The following is a 23185-nucleotide window of genomic DNA, read 5'->3' as shown; positions in this document are numbered from 1 at the left end:
TTTTTATAAATCTGGATTTGTCTTTTCCTGTTTAAGATTATTGGAGATGAGCAGTCTTATGTCCTTCAGGTTGATAAAGAGGACATTGTATCTTATTTTTGTCAAGGCAGTAAACACTTCATTCCTCAAAAATGGGGAATGGATTTTGATTAATAATGGATTTTTTTCTGTTGCTTATAAGTTGATGATTGAATTTACTGATGCTGCTTGAATGATCCTTAGATTTAATTTAACTATTCCAGATTTCCTTCTATTATTACCCTGCAAAATCTTCTGTCTACTTAGCGCTTCCCTTGAGTATAGTCACAACTTGATCAAATTTGTTGTGTATTCTCATACTTATTTCATGATGTTGCATGAAATAACTTCAAAGTGCCACCTTCCTGGGACATGTCCATGCCAAAGGGTGTTGGCAAAGATCCTACCTATTGTTAGACTGGGCAATGAGAGGACTTGATTGTCTCTTGAAGTTCTGATATAGAAAGAGGACAGTCAACCTGAGGGGAAGGGTTTTGTGTTGAAATTCTGGTTCTAAATCTCGTATGGTGCTGGTAGATATAAATACAAGTGCTTATTTAAAAATGATGGCAGAAAACCATGTTTTAATGCATTTGATCTTGTCAAAAATGACATAATCTCTTTTAATCTGTGTGTTCTTTTTCTTTCTAAAAGTGTTGTCCGCTTTTGCACTACAGTGATACAGTGATTGCAGATCGAAAAGGAGAGGTTGCCTACTAAGCCGCAGTGGTATTTTCTGTATCTCATGTTCATAGCAGCTAGACTAGACCCTCTTGACTTTTTGTGACAGCCAAAACTACAACATGAGGTTGGAAAACTTCAAGCTGCATCTTTTTTATGTGATCCTATTGTGATTGCAGCTCTGACTGGGGGAACTGCCAGCCTTTCATGTGAACACGCAAACAAATAGTGGGAAGTAGGGAGAAAACTCTCTTATTCCAGACTTTTTTTTTTTTACTATGATGTTTTCTATCCAAGAGTGTAAGGTTTTACAAGCAGTAGCAAGGCTTCATGGTAGTCTGGAAAATAGGTCAAAACTATGTTCCCACTCAGGAGATGTGCACTAAGGCACAGGCTTGTGATCAAATATATGCTTCCAGTTGGCATGAAGTTTGGCATTTATTTTAATCTCTGGAAAACTGAATAGAAACTAGCTGTCTTTCTGCTGAGTGTGTGTATGTAGATATATATAAATCCTATTTTTTTCTATGCAATTTCAGTATGGACTGTATTACATGTGTTTGAGTTCTTAATGCTGGACTGAGTTTTTGAAATCTGGCATGCCAACTGAAATGCAAATTTTTGTCTTTTCACATGATGATTGAACTATACTTTCTGTATTTTTAACATTTAAAAGGTTTTGAAAAAAGACAAAAAGAAATACTTCAGTTAAAGATGGATATACTAAAATTATTTTTAGGTAGTCACTAGGTTACTGTGATTTGCAGCTGTTACACAGAAAAAATTAAACAGAAAAGGTTATGTCTAACTCCATTCTATTAATTAAATGTGTATAAACAATCCATAGAAGTATTTAAACAGTGATATATAAAGGTCCATATGGACTTGTGAGTCTCCTTGTGTGTAACGCAGTGCGAGATGAATTTTAAATTGTGAGCACCTTACCAGCTTACTAAAACTTCTGCCCAGCATTAGGCATAGCACTTAAAAGAAAATACCTATGATAAAATTATGAGAAATATTTTCTACTCACATGTTTTTGTGGTATTTAAAATCTGCTTTTGGAAGAAATCCACTGCTGCTGTTACCCTTTTTGAAAAGCGTGCATCACTGGCATTATGTTTGATTTCATAAAAATAAATCTTTAAAAAATAGAAATGGTGATTTTTTTTTTTAAGATCAAAGGCTGAGCACCGTTATCAAATAAGATTAACAGTTGTAGAAAGGCTTGGGAGGAATTTATTCTCTGCGTATAATCCTTTAATGATATCCTGTGTTACAAATTCATCAGAAAAAATTCGTACTGTTCCTTTGTTTCTGGCATTTCAAAGACAACTTTTTCTCCAGAATCCTCATGGGCCAGAATCTGGGTTGATTTATAGACTGTTCTTTTAAAAAATGTAAACAATATGTCAAATAATTAGATTAGTAAGTGTAACAAAGACCAGGGTTTTCAGTCACATTTATGAGTTCACAAATTCTCTTTTCTTGGAATGCATGTGTACAGCCAGGTTGAATAATTGCCCAGTGCTGGCAATTTAGATGATCTAGACTTTTCCAGAATGTCACAATTTGTATTTTCACCAGCGAGTAATTTTTAGAATTGTTGCATCAATGAGAACTGAGTGATTGATAGGATTGGTTGTCCCTCAAATTTAGTCTCTGATGCAAAAAACAACCCTAGTCAGAAAGGCAACAGGCTCACTGCTGTCTGTACTTAGGGCATTTGCTTTAAATGCAAAGCTTAGGAGATGTACTTTTGAAAGAAGTGTGTGTGTGTGTGTGTGTGTGTGTGTGTTCAATGCACTGTTTTCCAGAAAGATTTCTTTGCTGGTATTTTCTTATTTATTATTGTTATTATTGTTTAATCATAATATGAAGTTCTTCCTACACAAACACTCAGCGATCATTTCGTCATCAAGTCCATGAGTCTTAACAATTTTCTGTTAAGAGTAGGTATAATTATTCCCCTGTATACAAAAAAATTCTCATATTAGAGGTAAGGCATAGCTACATGTGTGATGCGTTCTTTTATTGCTTCAATATCTTACATAATGAAAGTGGTTTTCAAGGACAGCCACCTGCAATGTTTATTTTACTTTGTTCTTTTGATGTGTAACTCAAGAACTATCAGTAATCTATTCATTTTTTTGCTTGTTTTTTTCCCCAGACTGATCTTGATTATGTTAACAGTGTTGTTGCAAGCCTGGAAAGAGAGTAAGTTATAGTTTTAATTGGAGATTTCTTACTTAATTGATGATAAATTAAAGCAAGTTGTAATAAGCAATTAAAATATTCTGGAAATAAGAGATCATGCCTTTTTATTTTGTGGAGCTTTGGACTTTTGAACAAAAAAGTAGGACAAATTAGGAGGCAGTGATTCAATCAGTTAAACTGTAAAACAGTAAGTGGGATTAAATTATTTGATACACCATAAACAGATGGGATTGTTTAAACATGAACAGAAATTTGTGACATCTGTGTTAGGGCCTTGTATTCTGTGTTCAAAGAGACCTATAGGAAAAAAAAAAATCACTAGTTTCTGAGAAAACATAAAAAAATGGTTAGAATGTAGTTTGATTCTGATTGGCAGAAGGTGATAGTGCTCTGAAGGACATGCTAAGGAAAACAATACTTTTTCCTATGCTGCTGTTATTTTATATGGCTCCTTTGAGCAAGTCCTCATAACCAGACACCATAACTGTTCCCACAGACAGCAAACAGAAACTACAGGACTCAGAATCTCTCGTGTGACTTTAGGATGTTTCTATTGACAGGTTTTCTACGGAGATCAATTCTGGCTTGGTGGAAGTAATAGCCCCTCCTGCGACATACTATCCTGACTTGACAAACTTGAAAGAAACATTTGGAGACTCAAAAGAGAGAGTGAGGTAGGTTTTATTCCCCCAGATCTTTTCCCATCTCCTCCCACACCCACACTTTGGTTGTTTATAAAACGACAAGTGGGATGTGAATTCTTGAAATGTTTTCTTACTGTAATTCTTGCAAGTGTGGGGATGCTAAAAGTGCTCTGTGAATCCATCTCATTCCTAGCTACATGCTGCTCTGTGCATGATCAGAGCCTATGCTTGGTTGAGTCCATTTAGTGTTAAATTTTGGGAGGAAAACTGAGACTTTTGATATACTTTTATTCCTGTATGTGGACTCTTTAATTTGCTGTTTTTCTTCATGAAATACAGGGTAAAACCCAGGAGTTCTTGTTGAATTACCATTTTAAATGCACATGTGTTTTTAGTGAAATGTCAGGTAGTTGTCACAAAGTCAGGTTAAAATTAAACCAGTTTGATGCCTCTATTAAAGCATAAGGTGAAAGCTTTGTTCCTTTTTTTTTTCAGACAGTGGATTTCCTGAGGGGCACAGTGCCAAAACCAGCTGTCCTAACATTTCACTAATATGTGTCATTCTTCTTAATGAAATTACTTTATGTTGCCAGCTTGTATTGAAATAACATTTTTTCATAAACCTTAAGCTTTCAATTTAATTTCAGATGGAGAACAAAACAAAACTTGGATTATTGTTTTCTTATGATGTATGCCCAGAAAAAAGGGGTTTATTATATTCAGGTAAATTTTTCTTTTTGTTTTTGAGACAAATTTTCAAATGAGTCTCCAGAAATTATGTTGTTGGACACATCAAAAACACCTACACAGAACAGAGAATTTGATCCCATCATTTATAGAGGGCATTAAGTATGGTGGTTATGGTATATGGGGAAGTAATTTGAAGAGAATACTGTCTCAGCTGTCTCTGAAGTAGAAAGTAATTTATCCTATGTCACTTCTCTTAAGAGGCCTAGCAAAAAAAGTGAAGGAATCCAAGCAGCTTAACTACTGTTTTTTCTTGCCTCCAAAATGAATTATTGTTGAGTTGCTCAGGCAAAAATAAAAAAAAATAAAATAAAAAAAAAGCCAGAATAGTTTTTAGTGGAAATGAAAGTAAAATCTATTTTTATTTTCTTTTGAAAGTGCAATGTCACTTTAATATGATTGTTGTGTATAGACATGGAATTTTTATTTTCTTTTTTTAAAGACTTTTCTAACAACAGAGCTAAGTAGTTCTTCTTCACTTTAGCACAGAATTGTTCGTATCATGTATTTGTGCTTTGAAGTAGAAGTCTTATCTACAGGTATTGCAGATTTAGTAACTGCACTAATGATCTTTATTTAGATTTTGTGCCTGTGTCCTTGGGGTGCAAAGTCCCACACATCTCATCTAGTTTTCACAAAGCTATGCTGACTCCTCTGAGAGCTGTTGGAGTCTCAGCTCTCTGGGAAGCTGCAGAGCCAATGGCATGTGACAGTCTGGTTTGATACTGGAAAGTTGCACAAATATTAGTGCCAGCACAAGGGGGAGGGCATGACTACACTGTGAGAAGGACAGGAGAAGCAGGATCCCTAATGCAGCAATGGCCTGAACTTATTGTCAATTAAAGGGATTGTAGCACTCCACGTTGGCAGTTCTGCAGCCTGGACTAGGTGGTTATGTACTATGCACCTGTGCTTCTGTGGGACAGGTGAAATGAATCCTACCTCTGCAGATACTGTGTCTCTTAGCCTCTTGTCTCAGTGGAGGAACTTTTTCAGTGCTCTTACATTTGTGAGTCAACAGTCACATTTGTGTACAAATAATACAGATATTAAACTTGTTCTGATGATGCCACTTAGACTAACATTATTTCATGGATATTTTTCCTTTGAAGAAAGAAGCTGGGAAAAAAGTGAGAAGTTGAGATATGTTTGTGGACTCTTACTAGTTTCTGTATTATTTTTCCACAAGAATTCTGTATTAGTTCTCCACAAATAGAACGACTGATCCAGTAGTTATTCCAGGCTGTGGCATCTATGTTTTATATCAGTGCTAACATTAGAAATACATGGCTATGTGTTAGCAATATATTATAAGTCAGTATTTCCTAGCTGTACTTTTTTCCATAGCTTTGCTAGTGCTTTTTTTTAATGTTGATATCACTTCTACCTTCCTCTAGCTTGAAGATGACATTGTTGTCAAGCAGAATTATTTCAGCACAATAAAAAATTTTGCCCTTCAGCTTGCTTCTGAAGATTGGATGATTCTAGAATTTTCTCAGCTGGGTTTCATTGGTAAGAAAATGTTCACTTTTGCAGTTTGAAAGAACACATTCATACTCAGACTGTGAATTAATAGTGATCTGACTTCAAAGCTGTCTTCTTTGTAATGGAAATAGACCAAGAAGTAGAAATTCATTGCCTTTTTTAGGAACTCTGGTTTAGCTCGTAGTTGTTGCTTTTGCCCCTTATTTGTTTCATATACTTTTGTATGATGAAGGCAAACTAAAACTGTTGGAAAAGCGGGAATTTTTTAACCCAAAAGCTAATTTATAAAAATACTAACAATTAAACTGCTGCAAGGCATGACTTATTTTTAATTTAGCTCCCATTAAAACCAAAATGTAATTAAAACATAACTGACTGAAATAAAGATGAACCATGAAAATTAGCTCCACCTAAAATATCTTCATTGGTGTTTGTGCCAAAATTTCCAAGAATTAGCAAGCATCAGTTTGTTGCAAAACCTGTTCTATCTCCATCTTTCTACTTCATGAAGGAGAAGTTATGACAATCTGTTCCTTCCTAGATGCAGTCAGAGTCTGTCATTTGCAATGAGCAACAGTGAGAGGAGTTAATGCAGGATCTTGGGCTGTGGGTCGACTGTCAGGGTGCTCTGGAAATTATGGTTCTTTGCTCTTACACTGGCATCTTTTCATGGAGAGATACTAGACTTAACAGAAAAGCAATGATGGAGAAGTTTGGAAGGGTTTTCAAAATCAAAAGGTTATTTCATTACTGCACTGATGTGTCATGATCTTTTTAAAAGCAGCAAGCTGGAGATATGCAAGGAAAAATCAAAAGCTGGGGTAGACACTGGAGATTCCTGTGGTCAACACAAACAATTCCAATATGAAGGCTATAAGTTGAGTTCAGAACAGAAAGAAAATCCTACGTGTAACAGATAAAAGTGCAGCCCTAGGTTCTGTCATTCTCTTGGAAATTCTTGTTCTCTTTCCTTTGGATCTATTTGCCAGAGAATTGCTTCATTTTTAGCTCAGTGGCCCGTAATGGTTGTACTGAGAACTGAGAATGTTTGCACTTGAATACATGCTGTCCTGTTTCCAGCTCAGCATCAGGTATGCAATAGTTCCCTGACTTTGGAGGTTTCAGAGGTTCCTGGAGTAGAAAGGAAAACAGAAATTATCCCTCCTATATGCTATGTTAGGGTACAGAATGGTACTTTGTAGACTTGCCTGCCAGTTTAACCTACCGCGGGGAGGAGGAAAGGAAATGGGCACTGTGAAGTTTCCTTATACACCTGGCCATCACATAACTGCTTTGGGCTACCATCAGAAAAACACTGTTGCTGAAATAATTATAAAATTGGTTCTGTGACCATAGGGGTGGGAGAAATGGGAAATTATGCTGCTTAGCATGGAAAATTAAGAATTTAATAATTAAATAAGAATTTAAATTACTGACATCTTGCCCTAAATAAACCTCTCATTGGTGAGGAACTCCTTGCAACATTCTGTTTTGTGTTGGCAGGGACTAGTTGAATATAGCATTTGATAAGACTTTCTACTGTTGAACAGTTAAACACTAACCCAGACTCAGCCCACAATCTGAGTTTTAGCTCCAGTCTAATTACACTTGAAGTGTAAATTCTACATTTGCCTGATTTAGTATAGAGAGTACTCGCTTACGAATTGCCACTTTTTAAGAATGACACAAAATGTGCATAAAACCAAATGTGCATAAAACCAGCTTACATTTTAGGATGTATGCTGTCTACCCCATGCAGTTGTATTTCAGGTCACTTAACTTGGTTAGTATTTTTGTATTTCACCCCCTCCTTTCTGTTCTCTGTGCTGTTGTAGAGGGCACAGTGTTTAAGCCTGGTGGGGTAGGTAGATGGTTCTTAATACTGAGACTTGGCTTAATCAAAAGCACAACTGTTTAAAAATATCTTGGTTTTCTGTACTGTCTGTATACTTCTGGGCAGTGTGAGGTCAGAAAATAGCTGTAGTTAAATTTAGTTGTTAGCTCCTGCTGCTTGCATCCCCGTTCTTTGTTCCTTGTATCATATTTGTTTGCCTCCTTTTAACTAGATGATAACAGTAGAATTTCAGATGCATTTATCTATGGAACAGATCTTAACATTGCTTTTCTACCTAGAAAATTAAATTAGAATTTTTTTTTTCTTCTTCAAATATAGCTACTTATCCTGTTTTTAAGTTGTGAGCGAAAAATTAGTATTCATAAGAGCAACTAAAATTTTTGGCTCTGGTATACACATTGGTGTGCTATAACCATATATTGCTTGGAAATTTTATGCAAGTAATGTAGATTTTTCTCATCTCTGCTATCCCTTTATGGATCTTGATGCAGAATGATACTGTGGCAGTTTGGTAATGCAGATACCTTTGGGAAGAGCAACAGTACTTTGTAATTAGGGATCAATTTTATGTGTAGAAGTCCAAGAAAGAATGTAGAGCACTGAATTCATAGAATCATAGAATGGCCTGGTTTGGAAAGGACCTTAAAGATCATATAGTTCCAACCCCACTGCCAAGGGCAGGGACACCTGTCCCTAGACCAGATTGCTCAGAGCTCCATCCAGCCTGGCTTTGAACACTTCCAGGGATGGACCATCCACAGCTTATCTGGGCAACTGTTGTCGAGATGCTACTGATTTAGAAATAATTTCTCAAAAGGAGAGGTGTAGCTGATTCACTGTTAGCTGTTGGAAGCCTTGTTTAGCTTGCAAGTTTGCAAGGTAAAAATGTGGGATTTTTTGTCATAGTGTATTTCTGAACTGAAAATCTAATTTATTCAAGTGCTACATGAGGAAGTGGCAAATGTAGCTATTTAGGCTGACAGCAGGATTATAGAATTCTGTCACCTCTGCCACAGAACAGACGTTGCTTCCTTTGGTTTTTTTTAATCCTGAAAGCATAGTCTTAAGTGCTGTCAAGTATCTAATAAATAATGGGTGAGATGCATGCTGTTTCCTTCAGGAGCTCTATGGAAGGAAATGTATCTTTTACTCTTCTGGATTCTTGCTTGCACTGTGAGACCTGTGACTTAATGTAGGAAAGTTCTACTAGCTTTTTATGAGGAGTAGTGATTTGTCTTCCAACTGCCTGCTAGCTGAAGTGTTTTCCAGAGGAACTGCAATCCTTGTAGCTATAATGCCAGCTGTCACAAACATTTAATGGAGTGGTCTGAAATGGCCTTTTGGTTGTCTTATACAGTTCCTCTGAGTCTTATTGTGCCCTGATGTTTTAAGGCCTGTTCTGATTATTTTAAGTTGTTCTATTGCAGTTTTGCTCAAGCTGTGCACATTGTTGGAGTTTGGGAAAGACTAGAGCAAGTCAAACATTTGAGCTTTAAATAACTTCAAAGAGATTCTGGTTTTAATGCCAGCAATTTGCATATCATTAGCAGGGAAAGCATTGAAAACATTAGCTAGAGCAAGAATATGTGCTTGCAGGTGTAAAATTATTGTTGGTGTAGACTCAATATTAGTGATGCTCATGTGGAAGAATTAAAATTATTTAGGTATTGGCAGTTTGGAGAACTAGAAAACAAAGTGTTTAATTTTGTGTGTGCCATGTATTTGCCAGCAAAATACTGAGACACCAAGAATAAGTGACTAAGGATGGCCTTTAAAAGGACTGAAAATTAATAGAAGTCTTGTCAGGGCATAGTAAATCAGAAATTTACTGATTCCACAGGGTTTTTTTTTTTTTTTTTTTCAGTTCTGTATCTCTAGTGTTTTATGGAGCAAAATTTTACCTTTGTCTCGTAATTCTTTCAGATTTTGAAGTTTCTTCACAATGGTAGGTTGTATGCACCCAGAATCCAAAAGCTCTGAAGTTTTGTCAGCAGAGTATCCTGGATTTATGTCTGTTCCCATGTACTGTACCAAGTGCATGAACATGGTCCAAGATGAGCCATTGCTTCAATTCTTTCAGAGAGTTTGCAGTTAGAGGCAGTGTGTGTTCACTGCAGTGTTTTGCTTAGGTCTCTTTGCCTTGGTGATTTTGGACTGCATATTGGGCATGGCCAGTGGGCGGTCCCTAGGTTGGATTTGGGTGGTGTCTCAGTGGTTCTGTGGCTCACAGCACTTTCCTCATATGCTAGTTTCCATTTCCTTTGGCTGGTTAGGAATCCAGAGCTTTGAAGACCTGTTTAACCAGAGACTTCACTGCAGAGCTCTGATTTTGAGTGGCTGTATAAAGACTGTTCTGATGGAAAAAAAGGGGGCATGGATCCATGGCAGAACTGCTGTGCCGGTGGTGTCCTGAGACAGAAATGACAGATGAGTGAGGCAATTTTATTCAGAGGGACGAGGGGCTGGGGCCAGACTGTGCCAACCTGAGTGTGGAAGGTGGTGACAGCATTTCAGAAAGTGGTATGGGGATGTCTGTCCTTGGTTACTGAAGGAAGACAAGGGCTTGTCTTGGGATCAGGGTGCTTCCTGTTCACCTTTGCTCCAATGTTCATTAGGAATTAATGTGAGAAGACTTTGTCTCCACTGTTGAATACTTCCATGGTGCTGTGAGTGTAATCAGGGAGGCTGCTTGGGTCTAAAGATGCCAGTGCAGGTACAGCTGGCTTACCTCACTTATTCTGACTAGCTGCACTTGGATGTGTCAGAGTGGCTTGCTCGCTTGGTTGGGTTTTGCTAGCTTGTTTGTTTTTCCCTGCTGTGTCCTGTGACATCACCATGGCAATTAGATTATTGCCCAGATCTGGGCTGGTTGACTCATGGTGGAAGGTAGAGTGCCAGCCTAGAGGAAACTGCCTCTGAGCCGAGACAAGGAAAATTCTTCTGCGTTGTCCTTGGGTAGAAGAATAAAGAGATTCTAGAGCATCATGGCTTTGTATGGATCCTGGAAGATGCATTGAAATTAAGGCAATATTGTGGGGATATTTCTGTCTTCTGACTCATTGTATTGTGCATCTTTTTGACACCGCATGGAAAGGTGCACATCATATGGAAACAGATGTGATTGACAGACTGCCTCAGCAGCTGTCACCTAGAAATGATAGTTTCAATCCCATAATAATCCCAGAAACATCTGATTAGTCCCATTTTTTAGCTGGTGTTTTGTTAGGGCTTACCATATTTTTCTCCTCTCCTGCCCTATGCCATTGAAAGCAGTAGGCAGAGATGAATCACCAGGAAAATTGGGGTCTGTTTAGTTGGAAGTGTGACAAGCTGAAAGCTGTTATTCTGCATGATTATTTCACACAACATTTAACTAATCATATGATTGTTTCCTACCCATTTTTAAATATTTACTTCCACAAATAATGTTAAACAATGTGAAAATATAGTGTGTAAATACTAACAATGTACTAATAAAAATAACATCTTTCTTATGTCTTAAGAATAAAGCCTTGCAATTGTCCCTTGTGTAGCGGGAGTTTCAAATTTTATTTACAGAGTATTATCATGAGGAGATACCTATGTGAGGACCTCATTGCAGCAGCAACTTAAAAGTTATGACAATATTTTGCTTTGCAAAGGGCTAGATGAAAAGTTTCTGTAAGGGACAACATTGATATAGCAATGTCAAATCAGTTAATGTTTTATCACATTTACTTTTCCACCCCAGTGTGTAAATTGTCTACTATAATGAGTATAGAATAATTCTAACAGGTGAAATAATTGGTACTTTAGTCAGATGCTTCTTCCATATTTGTTGCATGGCATGATGATGTAGTCTGAGACACCTCCAAACTCCTCTCAGAATTTCCATTGAGTATTCTTGCATTGGTTTTGTTTGATAAGAATCCGATTTCCAATCCAAAGTCATAAAGAAAAGAGATTGCATCAGACCTGGTTTCTGAAAAGGGCAAGGCTCTTCTAGTGATCTCCTCTCTACATCTACTCCAGCTGGTTTTCCTAAGAGTAGGAGAAAGTATTAGAACCTCTACCACTTGTGGAATTTGTTATTTAGAAAGCCTATGGAGGCCTCTTCACAAGTGGAAAAAAATCCTCAAAACATTTCCTGTGCCTGGGTGCTGTGTGTTGGACTCCAAAATGTGGATAGACAGAAGACTTGAATTGGAAAAGAGCTTCTGCTGGACTCTGATCCACTGGTGCACACATGCCCCAATAGCCCATCCCTTAGTCCAGCACTGCCCACATCTCAGCAATATCTGCAGAAATTAATCACTTCAGCCAGAGTCTTCCTGAGAGATTCATTGTTACATGATTCTTTCTTCCTTGCTTTCTCTTGTTGTAACCTAGCGAGACGCCAGACTTCATCTGCAAACCTGGTGATGTTTTCTCAATCTGCCTTGAAATCTGGAACTGCCTTAGGGATTTTAGCTGGCATGTGGTTATAGCATCATTTTGGTTGGAAAAGACCTCAAAGATCATTGAGTCAAACCACTAACTGAGCACTGCCAAATCTGCCACTAAACCATGTCCCCAAGTGCCACATCTACATGTCTTTAAATACCTCCAGGGGTAGTGCCTTAAGCATTCCCCTCAGCAGCTTGTTCCAATGCTTTAGTGCAGTCCCTGGTACAAGCACTCGTCACTCTATCTTCAGCCTTGGACTGCCCCACTCCCAGCTGTGTTACTCCTTTTTCATACAAGGCATCTTTTTCAAGTGCTGCCTCCAGATTGATACAATAGCCCCGTGTACTGGCCACCTTTCTCTTCAGACACCTCTACTGCCAGAGAAGTTTATTTCACAACCACGTAGGTGATTGCTCACATTGATATTATATAGACCTTCTTCATCAACAGTAAGTTTCCTTCTTTTGCAAAGGCCTCCTTTAAGCCTCACAGTCTGCAGGATTTCCAAGAATCCTTTTGCACAGTGCCACCCAGAAGTCCTGCTGATGGCCTATGCACTACAGAAAAATCCTCTGGTCACTGTGGGATGTCTCTTTTTGAGTTGCATTGTCTCTGGATATGTTCTGGTAGCTTCCTTCTTTCCCTTTGATTTCCTGCCCAGAAGGCTCTGAAGTTAGTACTAGGTGTTGCACCTCTGCTTTCTGTACCTGCAGAAGCTGAAATTGTGTGACTGGGCAGATAACACTTGCAATACTCCTTGTCTCAGGTGCTTGAACTTACATGTGACATGGGGAATAACAGATGCCAATCCATAACTCTTCTTTTTCTTAATATTTCAAACTGACAATTTCTATTTCTAAGGAGATTGTGTTGTGGTACATTGAATATACACTGAATATTTTGATAGCACAAAGTTCTTGTTTGAATAGCTATTTTATTTAGTTGAAAGGTATGGAACTTCTCATAACATTGAAATTTCAAGTTGTTCAGTGCTAATATTTCTTGTCTTGGCACAAATATAATCATCTGCTATCTCATTGATTTCAAAAGACAGTGTTATCGCTAATCTAAAGTAACTTCAGTTATTCTTAATGTCACCCACAGGTAAAATGTTCCAGTCTCCAGATATCACTCTTATTGTAGAGTTCATATTTATGTTTTATAAGGAGAAACCTATTGATTGGCTCCTGGACCATATCCTCTGGGTAAAAGTGTGTAACCCTGAGAAAGATGCTGTAAGTTTGTTTTTATTATAAAGCTTCTAAAATGTTTTTTTGATGAATGAGTTGATTTTTGTGAGCTGAAAGCCAGCTTAGTGTACATTATGGTTACTGCATGCTCTGGAAGAGTACTTCTTCCTGCCAAGATTTTTCTCTCAAAAAGAAAGAGGGACAGTTCTCAGGGGCATCATTGCTGTTATTGCTTCAGATTTTGGAGATGGGCGTAGTAAGGATAAAAAGCAAAACTCTAGTTAGATTCTATGTGTAACAGACTTAAAATAAAATTATACATTTAACCACTGGAGAAGCTCTGCAGGGTGTCACTGCTTGAATAGCAGTCTTGGAGAAAGTTCCAAATGGGTAATAAACTTCATATTTTGGTCCTTCATTTCTCAAGAGACACCATTGCTAAACAGGTTCTGTGCAAGGACCTTGAACAGTATTACATTTGCACAGCAGTCGTGGTAGATTTCTGGAATGAAAACAAGAAGAGCTGGATAAATAGGGCTAGGTTCTTACCTTTTGTTGGTTTTTACTAATGTGTTGTTTTGTTTTTGTTTTTTATCCCACCCTTACCTTTTCCCCCCACCGTTTCAGAAACATTGTGATCGACAGAAATCTAACCTACGGATACGCTTCAGGCCTTCTCTTTTCCAGCATGTTGGCCTCCACTCTTCTCTAGCAGGGAAGATCCAGAAACTCACAGTTAGTAGACAATATTTACCTTTTACAGAGCAGGCTGATTAAGTGAAAAACATTGTGGAGAAAATAGGCCATTTCTTGTTGTCTTGCATTTTCAAGCATGATGCATATTGCTCCAGCTGGGATTAAATCTGTTACAGGCTGGTTACTATAAAGCAGAAGAAGTGCTAGTCCAGCTTATTTATGTGGATTTTTGCTAGGGGATATTTTTTCTAATTTTTCTACTTTAATGACATGTCCATATTACTGAGCAGTACAAGATCTGATGCACCCAAAATGAGTAATGCATTAATTTTCCATTTTATGCCAATGTTTGTTTTAAGTGTACCCACCTGGGAAAGGAACATAATAAATGAGGTTGTCTGACGAGCATGATGTTTGTCTGTCTTTCAATTAGGATAAAGACTTCCTGAAACCATTACTGCATAAAATCCACGTGAATCCACCCGCAGAGGTTTCGACATCTTTAAAAGTCTACCAGGGGCATACGCTAGAAAAAACCTACGTAGGGGAAGATTTTTTCTGGGCTGTCACACCAGTTGCTGGAGATTATATTCTCTTTAAATTTGACAAGCCAGTCAATGTAGAAAGGTTAGTAATTACTTGCTACTGGTCTCATATATAAAGTTGCTTGTGCCAAGAATGTTTTAAGGTAGAATTTGGGGCTATCATTATAACCTAGAGTGAAATGGCGTAGGACATTTGGACTTCAGCTGAAACAGTGATCCCTGTCTTCCCTCTGATTCTCTTACTATGGTAAATTTTGTCTTTTAAATTTTCTTTTTCATTTAATCTGGAACCTTTTTGAAAAATGCAATGCAAAGCCAGTGCTTCTCTGATGCAGAGAATTTAAAAGAAGCCAATTTAGTCCTATTTGTATTTGGTTAGTCTGTTTCTAATTACAGAGCAATTGTGCAGCATGGCATGTGGTACAGTGTGTTGTGCCCTGTGGCCTTGGTCCCTTGGTTGTCCAGATGAGAAATCTTGCTGGAGCATATAAGGTGAACTGTTAAGGATGTGCCCAGACCTGAAAGCTGGGGATTCTGAAGGACAGTATTTTTAAGATATAGCTTTAGGGCTTGAAACAAGTCACTGTGCTAAGATTCCAGGCTGACCTGTTTAACAAATATAAAATGCAACAAAAAAGAAAGGGGTTGTGTGCTTTCAAAATAGAAATAGCTGAGATTTGATGGAGGACTACAGGTGACTTCTTATCAACTACTGGTCAGATTAATTAAGGGTAATCAAGGGTAATTAGCACTGTAGAGATTAGTCATCCTTTAGTTTTCTTGAGACTCATTTGCTGCTTTGTTGTCTACTGTCTCACCAACACAGTAATTCAAGATTTACAAAATACATGGTTTATTTAATGTCCAGTTAAGTGTTGCTATGTTAGTGGATTCCTTTTCTCCTTACTTCACATGCCTTATGTGGTTTTTCTTTTTTTTTTTTAGACAAATACCTATAGCCTGGTAGAACAAAGATTCTTTGAATCAGTTTGACTGGATGTTTTTCTTGTGAAGGAGACGGTTTTGCTGTCCTGAACTAAATCCAATTAGTCAACTTCTGTACCTTGGTACATAATCAAAGGCTGAGTCTTCACCTTGACGTAGAACAACAGTGAAGATAGTAGTTCCCTTGTGACTATGTTGTTCCAAACTAGTCTGACCTATGAAACTCAAGGTTGTTTGAGATGTCAGATTACTCTCCCAGTTGATTGCTATGCTTTGAAAGACTTCCCTGGTTAGCTTTTCAAGATGCATGTGTGGAGGAGCATAACTGCTATACCTCCTTGGATTAAAGGCAAAATATTTTTTTCTATGCCAACACTTGAAAAAATAAATTTCTTTATGCTGTTGCCTTAATGCTGAAGGGCACTAGGGGAATGAGAAAGTACTAATTATCTTTGTAAAAGGTGAGAAAAAAATATTCATTGTTGTGCCCTGGAAAATTGTAGCCAGGCCTAAGGTAGTTATGTCCACCTGGTGTGTTAAGAATAGCCTTTGCTGTAGAGGATTATGTTTTGTTTTTCGCAGGGGAAGAAGTGGGGTTTTTCAGGGTCTTGTTTGGTTAGGAATTTCTTTTGTTTGTGGGGATTTGTTTTGGGTTTTTTTGGGGGTTGGTAGTTTTTGGGGTTTTTTTGGTTAGTTTTCTTTGTTCTGGGGGCTTTTTGTGTTTGTGTGGTTTTTGTGGAGGTTTATTGATTTGTAGGATTTGTTTGGGGATTTTTGTGTTGGTTGGTTTGGTTTTTTATTTGGATATTTGATTTGGGGGTTGTTATTTTTGGTTTTTCCTTTTTTTTTTTTTAATTTATTGAAGAAATGCATTTTAGTTTTAGAAGACAGGAAACAGGTTGCATTTTATTGCTTCCTCAAAGAAAGTCCACAAGTTTGAATGATGCTACCTATTCAGCTATCATTGTAAGCCATTTTAGCTTCTATGGCCACAGCATCCTCAAAAATAGAGTATTTTACCTTTCTGAAGTTAGTGACTAATTAAATTTGCAGATGTTGTAACTTCAAATTATTGGGGACTTGTTTCGATTTGTCTGTGTAACTTGAGCAGCAGCTGTAGAATTTGGCAAGTGCAGGTCTAGTAGAGCAGGGGAGTTTCCTGATATTTCAAGGATGCTTACTGAAGCAATCAAGAATAAAACTGTGACTGGCATATTGAAACACAGAAAAAGGAAAATGGACCAAGCATTGGATAGACTTACCTGGTGGGGAAATGCATCTGATGGTGGAATTCAGAGTAGAAAACACAGGTTTGGTAGCAATCTTGTGTCTGTGAAAAGATGCAGCAGGCTTTTTTTTTTTTTTTTCTCTTTTAAGTATTAGAAGAGCTCTTTGAATTTAAAGCAAATTATGTCTGCCAAGTCAGTTTGAGGTAACTGCTTAGTAACTGCTGTAATAAATTTGTGATGGAGAAGTTTTTTAATGGAAATACTGACCACAGCTCTGACTAAATAAATAGCACATCTATTGCACTGTGACAGAGCACTGACTTGTTCCTGTAGTTTACTTTTCCACCCCAAATGTTTCGCTGAACTGAAATTGAATTTTCTGCAGTTCACTAATTAGCTTTCATTAAGTCTTTAAATATTTAATTTTTGAGATCTGAGAATATTGTCAGGGATAACACTGTCAAGGATCTCTTAACTTAAACTGAGAACTGAGCTCACTTCACTGAGCAGAAAGTAGCATTTGTGCCTATTTTATGCAAGACCTGGCTGGCAAATTCCTGCTGAATATTGAGCAGTCAAATAGATGGTGCTTGTTCTAAACCACACCTGGAGAACAGGGACATGTAAATTGAAATATTCTAACGCTTACTTCAGTCACAGCTCTTGTACTGAAGTTTTCTAACTTCTTTCCAAGCAAAAGTTCTCCAACCAAAACATTAAAGTCCCTTAATAGTAATCTAGGGTCTCATCCTTTGCAGTAAGAAAATAGATACATTTCTTTCAGTAGAAAATCCTTGAGAAGAAAAGTAGATAGAAGGCAGTTCATCTTAAAAACAAAATGCTTAACTGTGTTGAAGATACGTTTGGTTGTGATTGGTTGGATTTTTTTTTTTTTTTTAATAAAGGGATGGGCTGTTCTCTAAATGCTCAAGACAGCCTACATTGTAAAGATAAATAATATTGAATTTCTGTTCCCTCAGATTTTTACATATTTATTGAAATCCACTTTGCTGTTTTGATATGTACATCGCTGTTCCAAGCACAGATATAATTATTAAAACTGACAGTTATATTTAAGAGTTTCTTTATGAGCCAGTCAAAACACATCTGAGCAAGACATTCCATTGCAGCACTTAGGTGATGCTGGTGTCCATCATCATCACAACCATTTCTTTTTTGACTAAGTTACAGAGTCCTCCCTATAGGTGTGATTGACACAAATCAGATGTTGTTTTCAAAGAACATATGCACTAATTACTTTGAGAAAACCCTTGAAAGTGCATAACTTATGGCTGTTCTGCAACAGGAATTTAGAATGGATATTTTTAGAAAGGGGTTCAGGTTTGCTTCCTTATAAATGCATTTTAAATGCTGACTTTTATTTTAAAAGAAAAAAGCTGCAGGAAAAGACAAGTATGTATTTTATACTGTGGGAAACAAAACCCACCAAAAACCAAAACTCACCCCAACCTTACTATATGTATTTATACATTTATAAAATTGCTTTATATTTTTAAAATATGAGGCTTCTTGTTTCTTGTATGTAACTGCTTCACAGAATCATCAAGGTTAGAAGAGACCTTCAAGGTCATCTAGTACAACCAACAACCCAACACCCCTATCCCTAAGTGCCACATACAGTTGCCTCTTGTAAACTTCTTGAAATGGTGACTCCATCACCTCCTTGGATATTATTCCATTATTCAGTGAAGAAAATATTTATAGTATCTAATCTGAACCTCCCCTGATGCAACTTAAGGCCATTTCTTCTTGTGCTCTTACCCTCACCTGGCTCCAACCACAGGACTTGTGCTCTAGACTCTTCTGCTATACTGCTTTGTAGTGTTACTTGGAATATTTTCAAAAGGATTAGCTGTTTACTTTATTTAGGGGAGGAGTAATGTGGTTTTGCTTGTAGTATTGGGGTTTTTTCCATCCTTTTTCCCTGTCACTGCTTTGAACTCTGTAGTTGCCTCACAGCTGGTTGGCCTCTCCTTTTAGCAAGTTACTGAGTGGTCGTCCTCATGTGACATTGACTATTAATGAAGTGATTTTATAAGGTACAACTTGCTGACTGGAATTTCAGTTTTAAAGTGGAATCTTTATAACTTGACAAACCACCTTGTAGATTGCATTTACCAGCTCGTGCTCTGATATTGGCATAGATACTGGATGTGCAGTATTTGAGACTGTTCATCTAATTTTCTGTATTCTGGGCATTGGAATCACAGGGAACACATGATGTTAACCTCACACATATTTCCTGTGGCATCTTCTCACAACACAGAACTGATAGTCATGCAAGAAAATATATATTTGACTATTTAAACTAGAAAATCAATGCATTGAGCATGAATAGTATCTTGCTGGACTCCTGGTAACTAAACATATACATTATTTTGTCTGCTTTGAAATTATTGTGACAGTGCTGAAAAATACCTGCATAAAAAGTGACAGATGGGTGCATGATATTTTGTAAAGCAAAATAAAGGCAGCTTTTAAAACAGGTTCTCTAGCAGTGAAAAATAAAATGAATTTTTTTTAAAGTACAAAAAATTTACCAAAAAAGTACCATAGCAGTCAGTCTTGTTTGTATCCAAAATATAATTAATTATCCATCCTACAAGGATGCGCATCCTCCTGTGGCTAGAGAGATACAAGATCAAATGCATTACATCAGAAAAAAAACCAACTTCCTAACAGCTTTCTAAAACTGGAAATGAAACTTCCTAATTATTTGCTTTTGCAGTAACAACCACTCAAAACCTAGGGACATGCAAAATCGTTTTTTTTTTTAGGTGAGTAAAGCAGTGACTTACTTGATGTATAAGCTGTTCTTTGTTCATAATCACTGTTCAGTGTAGAAGCTCCCCTTCAAACCAATACATTAAACCTTTTATGGGCAGTTTTAGCTCAAGAACCATGTAAGTACATAAACATAGAGTGTATAATTTAGAAGTAATTTTTAATTCTGATTCTAAATATGTATGCTATTAAGGTGCAACACCATTTTATTAAGCTTGTAATGGTCATGTCAGCTAGGAAATATTTGAAAATCTCTGAGTATGTTATTTGAAATGTTTTGGTGTTTGTCAGTACATTTCAGGTGGGATAATACTTCTAGTGTACATAAAAGAGAATTTGAGAACTCTGGTTTTTCTGTTTGCATAAGCTTCTGTACTAATGAGTAGAACATCCTCAAATGGATGCACTGACAGCAGGGATTTGGCAGGCAGGCTCCCAGGCACTGATGCTATTTGTTCTGGGCATGGAATTCTGCCCATAACAATGAGGCCAGGACTTCATATGAAAAGGGAAAAAAACCTCAAAGTATGATCAGAGACAGAAGAAAAGAGCTGCCTAGAGCCAAGGACATGCTGCTTTTTCCTTAATGGTACTAATATCCAAGATTTGTGTACTTGGCAGTGTTCCTGGATTTATAGTTCTTAGTCAGAAATCTTGGAGGCTTAATGCTGTTGCCAAAATGTTAGATGTCTAATGCCACTTGAGATACTCTAAAATACTTCACGTGATTTCCAGAAGGACTGGAGTCTCTGAGATGTCATAATTGCATCCTTCCAGCCTTTGGTGAGGTCACATACCCAAGTGCAATCTCAAATGATGGCAAATGCCTGTGCATAAGTAAACTGAAGGGAGTTATCTATGCTTCCCCAGCCAAGCTGGAGGGGTAAAAAATGTTTATTTGCATGCATACACCCCCATACACACACACACACACACACACACACACAACCTTTCTATATCTGACTGGATTAACAAAGCCTTTCTATATCTCACTGGATTAAAATTCAGCATAAATAACCTTGTAAAAGAACAATCAATCACTCCCAGCAAAAAATGCAAACAAACAAAAAAAAACCTGTCCATGAAATAGAAAAACTCCAAATAAAAAAATTAGGATTAATTTAATGCCAGACTTCTGTATTGCAGTTGATATGAGCCCACTCCAGAGAGAGAGTGTAGCTTTAGAAAGTGGATGTCATAGTCCTGTCTGGGAAACAATAGAAGAGTAGACCAGAGAATGAAATTTTGTTACACAGCTAAATACCTTCTACACATACTGCACAAGTGAAGAGGGTTAGGAAATAGTACAGGTTTCATTGACTCATATTGAGTTTTGAACTGGTGTGAGAAAATTAATTTCATAGGCATGTGATGGATAAAACAGACTCAGACCACTCCCCAGAATCCTTCCATCGCTGCTTCAGTCAAGCTACTTTGTGGTCCACTGATAAACATGAGAAAGTTCAGTCCTTTTAGTGCACTGGGTCGACACTTCTGTGAAAATGGGCAATTGAACCCTTGCAGCTCTCAACCATGCAGCCCAATTTACATAAAGACACTAAGATGGGCTCATTTTGTCAGAGGAAGTGAAATATTACCAGGCATGTTGTATAGAAGGTAATAGGGTAATTTTTTGTTTTGTGTTGCTTGGGGAGGCTAGGGGATTTCTTCTTTCTTTGATTGTGGGGAGTTTTTTCTGAATTTGGAATTATAACGATGAGATGTTTCATATATATAACAAAATATATATATATAACAAAGGCTTCCACTACATTACTTACCTATTGTGAGTATTTGGCAGATGCATAGACTGGAGGAATTACACTTTTTTTTGGAAGTGTAACCAATTTTTTCAAATAACTTAGTAAGAAGCATGAAGAATAGGAGAATAAATTGAGCTCGAGAGAAGGAAAAGAAATTATTCATTTTCTGTTTGTGTTTTGCATGAGGAAATAATGCATGGTTAATACTGGTTTCCAGTGAGAGTAGAATAACACTTCCTAATTAGGATTCTGAGAAAGTGACACAAAGGAGGTAGATTAGTTTTCTTTTACCACATTTGCATCCAGTGATCAAACATGCTGGATAGAAATGGTGAATAATGACTCTTGCAGTGGATGATGACATCTATAGAGAGCCAAAAAATTGCTGACTGAATATTGCTTTTACAGAAAGCATGTTGTGCAGAATTAAAAACTCTTAAGGCTGCATGTTGCTATGGATAATTTGTTCAAATGTGGAAGGAAACATTTCCTCTCTGCGTTCCTACCTATTTTCCTTTTCTGAAAATGGGATATAAAATACATCAGATTGCTAAAAAGAGACATAAGGAGACTATGTGAAGGAAAGGATTTGATTCCTGATGTTTACAGAGTACAAAGTTTACAGTACTGCATTCTTGTATTCTTAGAATCAGGTTTAGTATCAGGTCAAATAACTTGTTTCCTTCAAAACAAAACCCAGATATATTGACAGTGGATGTGAATTGTGCTATTTAAAGTATTTTTGTATACTGTTTCCTTTTATAAAACTGATATAATTTACTAATAAAATTGTTATGTATTCAGTTCTATTTAAATTTCTATAGATAAAAAATAATTGGCACTTTATTTGAATAAAATATAGAAGATTTTTTAACGCCTAAAAGAAATCAAGTTGGGTAGTAGAAAGAATAATAGTTTTTTGGGCATAAATATGCTTGGATGTGAGAGAAAGAAGAGAGATTCATCCCTTTATAAGCAAGATAGGGGGCAGGTAGAGGTGTGCATGGTTGGTTGGGGTTTTTTTGAAAGCACAGGTGATGAAAAAATTTAGCTATTAAAAGAATATTAAAGTCAGCACTTCAGATTAGTAATATTGATTAATCCATTTTGTGGGGGATGTTACAAAAGGTGAGAATTTTTCTGGGTGCTCACTATTGGAAGGGTTCTGAACTTGACTGTGGGCTTTAAAAGTAGTTAACTGCATTGGCAAACTAATGGTACCTTCTGTCAGTGTACAAATGATAATCACACTTCTACCTTCCCCTCCCTTTGTGTGTTAGGATGTGTATGAATATTTGTTTCATTTATTGGCTGGGGAGGTTTTCCCCTCTGTCTTGATTTTAGATGTGTATTTAGCTTCATGGCAGCAACTCAACCCCTCAAACTGGGTAAATACTGAAGTCACTGAGTATGAAAACAGAAGTTTTCTTTGCAGCTTTGATTTTGCTCCATTTAGTTTGGTGATTGGTGTTGGTTTTTTTTGGTTTTTTTTTTTTTGTTGTTGTTGTTGTTGTTGTTTGTGTTTGTTTTTTAAACCCTCAGTACTCTGGAAATTCTGTGTATTTTTTAATGTTACATTAAATACTAATACTTAGCCTCCTCTTACTCTCATACCACATGGAGGTCATGAGCAGAATGTATGCAAATGAGTTCATAGATTTAATTTTTACTGGTAGAGAGGAGGTTTGTCTCTGTGTTTGAATATCTAGAGTAGCTGGTTATTATCTTTGACCTGTGACTATTTAGAAAAGGGTCTCTTAGATTCAGATATATTAGTATTATAATAAGTTAGAGTTACTTTTCTCTGATGATTTTGATAAAAAATGTTCAATTGTGTTCATGTTTGTATTTTGTAATTAAGAAAGTAGTGAAGTAATATTCCACAAGGCAATAGTAGGGTTTGGGTTTTTTAACTTTAAGTGATTAATTTTTTGGTTGGG

General features: G+C 36.9%; 2 protein-coding genes across 3 annotated transcripts in view; one reads left to right on the top strand and one right to left on the bottom strand.

Annotated features, from left to right (window-relative positions):
* Positions 1-23185, top strand: part of MGAT4A (alpha-1,3-mannosyl-glycoprotein 4-beta-N-acetylglucosaminyltransferase A) — a 76776-nt gene that overhangs the window by 40606 nt on the left and 12985 nt on the right. The window contains exons 6-12 of the mRNA XM_002196722.7: positions 2870-2916; positions 3477-3590; positions 4208-4283; positions 5705-5819; positions 13177-13307; positions 13890-13997; positions 14392-14585. Coding sequence (XP_002196758.5) covers positions 2870-2916; positions 3477-3590; positions 4208-4283; positions 5705-5819; positions 13177-13307; positions 13890-13997; positions 14392-14585 — 785 coding nt within the window. The remainder of the gene's footprint in view (positions 1-2869; positions 2917-3476; positions 3591-4207; positions 4284-5704; positions 5820-13176; positions 13308-13889; positions 13998-14391; positions 14586-23185) is intronic.
* UNC50 (unc-50 inner nuclear membrane RNA binding protein) overlaps positions 14201-23185 on the bottom strand; it is a 26979-nt gene continuing 17994 nt past the window's right edge. For both annotated transcript variants that reach the window (XM_072932485.1, XM_072932480.1), the window contains one exon: positions 14201-16778. Coding sequence is in view for 1 of the 2 variants with exons in the window: in XM_072932480.1 (XP_072788581.1) it covers positions 16741-16778 (38 nt within the window). In the remaining variant the exon portion in view is untranslated. The remainder of the gene's footprint in view (positions 16779-23185) is intronic.

The sequence above is a fragment of the Taeniopygia guttata genome, chromosome 1 (genome assembly GCF_048771995.1).
Source record: "Taeniopygia guttata chromosome 1, bTaeGut7.mat, whole genome shotgun sequence".
NCBI lineage: Eukaryota > Metazoa > Chordata > Aves > Passeriformes > Estrildidae > Taeniopygia > Taeniopygia guttata.
Note: the sequence above shows the minus strand (reverse complement) of the source record. Positions and strands in the feature narration are given on the sequence as shown.